Consider the following 4,664-nt stretch of genomic DNA (forward strand, 5'->3'; position numbering starts at 1 on the left):
ATTATTATTAAAATTATATAAAACAAATTTAGATGTTGAATTGAGGCTTCTTGTGATCCATAATATTTATAAGAAGAACTTAGGCGTAAATCACATGAAGAGAGACATTTGTCGGTTCGAAACGTCAAGACAAGTTGTCGTGACGATGAGCCACACTGGTTGGTTCAAAAAGCGTCGACAAATGTCTCTCTTCATGTGATTTATGCGAAAGTTCTTCTTATAAATCTAGATGTCTTATTTATATAGGATTTTCACTTTCAACTTATTTTTTTTCAAAAAATTATGTTCATGCTAAAATTAACTTTAATAGTAATGTTAAATAGAAAAACTACTTGCCCTACCAGTAAAATATTCCCATCAAAACTTTAAAAAACCCTTTCAGATCAGAGATAATTTCCACCCTCAACCGCTCTTCATAATATTTTCCCACCCTCAACCACTCTCCATAAGATTTTCTCAATAACATATGGATTAAACTTCGAGCATGGGATTCCCTTAACAACCACAGCCAACCACATGATCTGGGAAACAGTCGTTGCAAAATGGCTGCAATATTCTTCCGTGAGCATAAACTTAAAATAATGGAGAGTAAAGATAAAATGGAATCGATTCTTCACTTTAGTGTGATTGGATCAAAACCTAAAAAAGTGAGATTCTTCCAGCGTAGTTCGCCTTACGAGGCACAGCTATTAACGAATCCAAGCATATCTACTCGACTAAATTATTCCACACCGCGCTTAATTTCTTCATGTACTTTTCAGCCCAGTTTACACGTATATATATATATACATGCAATTGGACAGTAGCAGTATTGTAGAGCAGAGAGATCCCGGTGAAGTCAAGTTCAGTAACCTCTCACTGATCGCCTTTTCTATAGTTAAATTATTGTTGATCTAAAATTGATAAATACTTCATGTATTGAAGATTTTTGTTTGTGCTGTGGATCAGAATTTTCGGTGCACCAGAAGAACCAGAAATGGCCGCTGCGACTAAAAAACAGGCACCACCCGCGGGATATCCAACAGGAGAGGCAAAGGAGGAAGTCCCTCAGGTTGAGAAGGTGGCCCAAGAAACGAATGGTGAGGATGATGGCGAAACCGATCGAGGTATAAGCGCAAGGTTCATGGTCGGTCGCTCTAAGCCTCGGTCACATGGCTTTGTCCCTTTTGATGACTACGATCCTGCCCCGCCTCGAGGATCATATAGCCGTGTCTCACAGCATGAATATCCTCCTCGTCATGGTAATTAGTATGGTTTATATACTTCTTTTCTCCATCAAAGAAATTGCGGGCTTGTAGCTCTCTAATTTATATAGTTTTTGACCAGACTAAACTTCCACATATAATCATTATTTCATTATCTATATAATTAGAAAATTACATTTTACTACTGCTTCTGACTTAAAAAGTCTAACTGTCTTGCTAGTTCATACAGGTCATGGCAGCCACACCTACCAAGAACGTGTAGAGTATGAGGTATCTGGTAAGCCTCCATTCATAATGTTTGAGTTCTAGTAGAAAACATAGGGCTTCTTTTATATGTGGTATGCTATGTCTGGTAAGGCTCCATTCATAATGTTTGAGATTGAGTGAAAATAGTGCTCTTTTTATATGGTTTAGTTTATTGGTATGATTTTGGGGTTTAGTTTATTGATATGTTTTTGGAGTTTTTTTTTTTTTTTATTAAAGGTATATGCTTTGTTTAAGTTTTCTCACAACAATTTAGTATGAATTTGTTGAAATAATAAATTTGAGTTATAAATTTTCGAGAGTGAATTTTCAAAACGTTAAATATATATATAATAAAAATATTTAAAATATAACAATATATTTTATAAATGGTATTTTTATTTAGATAGTAGAATATATATATTTTTTTTATGTGATTTTCCTCGAAGATTTTTCTCTAAATTGATATAGATCACAGAAGCCTAAATTCAATAAGTGATAAATTTGTGAGAGTTTGTTTTCGTTATAAATTTAAATATCTAATAAAGTTAACTATTAAATATAAAATAAAATAAATTATTTTTTCCTTTGTTTTTTGCAGATGAAGAAGATGGTTACGAGGAGGGATATAGGCACCAAGCCATACCCTACAACAAAAAGCCTCAACAATACTATAGACGCGATACATATGTTGTTGATCAACCACCACCTCCTCCTCCCCCACGTCGTCGTCCACACAGCGACTACTATGTTAGGAATGAGTATGTCCAGTACTAAGTCTAGGTTATGATTGGACTATTAGAGATACTTATGCACCAATGGGGTTGCCTACTTGTAGCTAAATAAAATATTGAGCTATCTTTAAACTATCCATAAGTAATAGCTCAATATCAATAAATGTTTGCTCTTTATGTATATGTAAGTCAAGGTAATATTGGGCTGTCTTAAACCTATGCATGTGTAATAGTCCAATACTACTTTATGTTCGCTATCTATATATCTATGTTAATGTTATATTTGTTATCTATATCTCTATGTTAAAGGTTCGTTGGGATAAACATGTTAGGTTTATTTTATTATATCCATTTTGCTTTTTATAAAGGCAAATTATTGTGTGATTTTTGTTGTTTAAGTGGATTTGTTTATGGGTAAATTTATATTTATTTAAATATTTTAAGGAAAAAAATATTAATTTTAATAATAATAAAATGATATTTAAAATAAATTTTAATTTAATAAATATATATATTTTAATTATCAAATTTAATTATTAAAAAATATGTATGGTTTTTAAAAGGTTATAAATTTAAGTGTCATATATATAAAAGTTAGTTGATGTTATCTTTAATGGATGAGATTAAGGAATGAAATCATTTTCAAGTGACATGATGAATGTTGAAAATATTGACAGTGTAAGTATATTCAAATAAATTGGGAGAACTCTTAATGTATTAATAAATGTAATGGCACAAATAGTATTGCCTCAAGATAGGCAAACTATCTCGGACATGCAATCGCTTGCTTAAGTAAATATATCAACTACACACTAATCTAGGAGGCTAACTAGTAGAAGAAAATCTCTCAACCAACTACACCTCATCAAACTCCTAAACACTAGGAATAGGCTCCTTCACATAGAGTCTAAACTTTACATATAATAACTATTATAAACAATCGTAATGATCACATGCACATATATACAAGTAGTTCTTAGATATTCTAACACCCCCCCATAACGACTACTTGTCTTAATCTTCATCTCTTAAGGTATTCATGTTTTAATCTTCATCTGTTAAGGTCTTCATAATATTTTGTAGCAAACATCACACTAAAGATCCTTTTTTCCAACAAGATCTACTTCATGTCAAACTTGGCACTTACACCTTGTACCTCAATCATGTCGACATCATCAAATTGTCGATGTCCATATAAAGGAAAACCATCTACTAGAATGCATGGATACCTAACTGATACAACTGTTGGTATATTAGGAAGTCCTTTATGTACATGGTTCATCCAAATTCTTGATGAACTCCCCATAGATATAAAATTTCACCTCACGAAGCCTACAACCAATATGGTCCACCCAAGGGTATCCATCCAGTGCATGGCACACTCTTCCAGGATGTTGAAGAAGCCTCTAACAAAGGCTACTAACCTAAACTTGACAAAAATATCATGTAATTAGAGAACACATGACAAAGGGGTATGCATGCCTCTCCAGCGTTTACAATGATATTCCATTTTTGTTACATAAATATTCTAACCACCCCATCCCACATTTACCCACTTTTACAAGCTCTCTAGGTAAACATGAGTTGAAAGTTACTATGACATGACCCAACATCCAAATTTTAGTTATGGAAGTGGTACCTCTTAGGGACATCGGATCACCTTGATCTCAGAACACAACCCATGGTGCTCACACCCTGAGCTGAAACTTCTTTTTAATTGATCCCACAACCCAGTCGCATGCATAAACTGTTGTGAGTGCGGCGAGAAGGCTCTAGTCGCACTCATAGGTCTCTCTCCATGTGGTTGTAGCTGAAATCTCCTAGTTCCATGATTGTAGCTATGACATCAGTGCCACACTTTCAGGGCTATCCTATAGGCCATTGCCCAAAGCAACCCAAAACCTTCCAGAATCAAGTTTAAATTGATGACAAGTCTATATAATAAGCGATAAGGTTAGATCTTTCTCAGAAGTTTCTAAACACAAGAAAATTTTGTCAAATATATGGTAAACATGATAATTTATAGGTCATGAATGCATATATTTTCAAGTCTCCTTAGCTTCATCAAGGAATCGTCAAGAAGGCTCAATGCCTTCTCAAAAAATCTTAAACAACACTAGTTAGCCTATGCATTCACATCACCATTCAATAACTTATCAAATCATGAACAAGATCCATAAGAAGAGCACATCATTTAACCATGCCTATAACTAGCATATAACCAGGATGAATCCATGACAAATCAGTCATAAAATAAATACAATAACCAGTACATGTGCTCATTGATCACGATAACGAAATAAATTATACTAACATATGAAAATGCCAACCAAGTCAAGGACTTCCATGTACCACTTGACCGTAGATTGGGTTGAATCAAATATCTCTTTCAACCAATCACCCCCATGCCATATTCCGAACATGCATATGGGATCATATGGGTTAAACCAAAATAGAACCAACCAGGGCTTCTAGAGGCCAA

At 33.9% G+C, this 4,664-nt stretch overlaps 1 protein-coding gene across 3 annotated transcripts; it reads left to right on the forward strand.

Annotated features, from left to right (window-relative positions):
• Positions 1–705: 705 nt before the first annotated feature.
• LOC149163035 (uncharacterized) lies at positions 706–2,475 on the forward strand. 3 transcript variants are annotated; one of them, XM_089435907.1, is made up of 4 exons: positions 706–847; positions 949–1,241; positions 1,426–1,482; positions 2,050–2,475. In XM_089435907.1, exons 2-4 carry the CDS (start codon positions 977–979, stop codon positions 2,223–2,225), a joined length of 498 nt encoding a protein of 165 aa, XP_089292033.1. In that variant the 5' UTR covers positions 706–847; positions 949–976; the 3' UTR covers positions 2,226–2,475. The 3 variants fall into 3 exon arrangements, with proteins under 3 accessions (XP_089292033.1, XP_089292031.1, XP_089292032.1); XM_089435905.1 differs by having other exon boundaries at positions 706–842; XM_089435906.1 differs by having other exon boundaries at positions 706–842; positions 1,435–1,482.
• The last annotated feature ends 2,189 nt before the right edge of the window (positions 2,476–4,664 follow it).

Source organism: Pinus tabuliformis, chromosome 5_2, assembly GCF_031772625.1.
Source record: "Pinus tabuliformis cultivar Carrire ecotype Pingquan chromosome 5_2, CPIR1, whole genome shotgun sequence".
Taxonomy (NCBI): Eukaryota; Viridiplantae; Streptophyta; class Pinopsida; order Pinales; family Pinaceae; genus Pinus; species Pinus tabuliformis.

Bases quoted from the DNA above. Each gene is read 5' to 3' on its own strand.
- LOC149163035 (XM_089435905.1), top strand. From the start codon at position 790: ATGCAATTGGACAGTAGCAGTATTGTAGAGCAGAGAGATCCCGGTGAA. The intron at 843-948 runs GTTCAGTAACCT...GCTGTGGATCAG, and splicing joins AGAGATCCCGGTGAAGTCAA to AATTTTCGGTGCACCAGAAG. The intron at 1,483-2,049 runs GTAAGCCTCCAT...TGTTTTTTGCAG, and splicing joins TGTAGAGTATGAGGTATCTG to ATGAAGAAGATGGTTACGAG.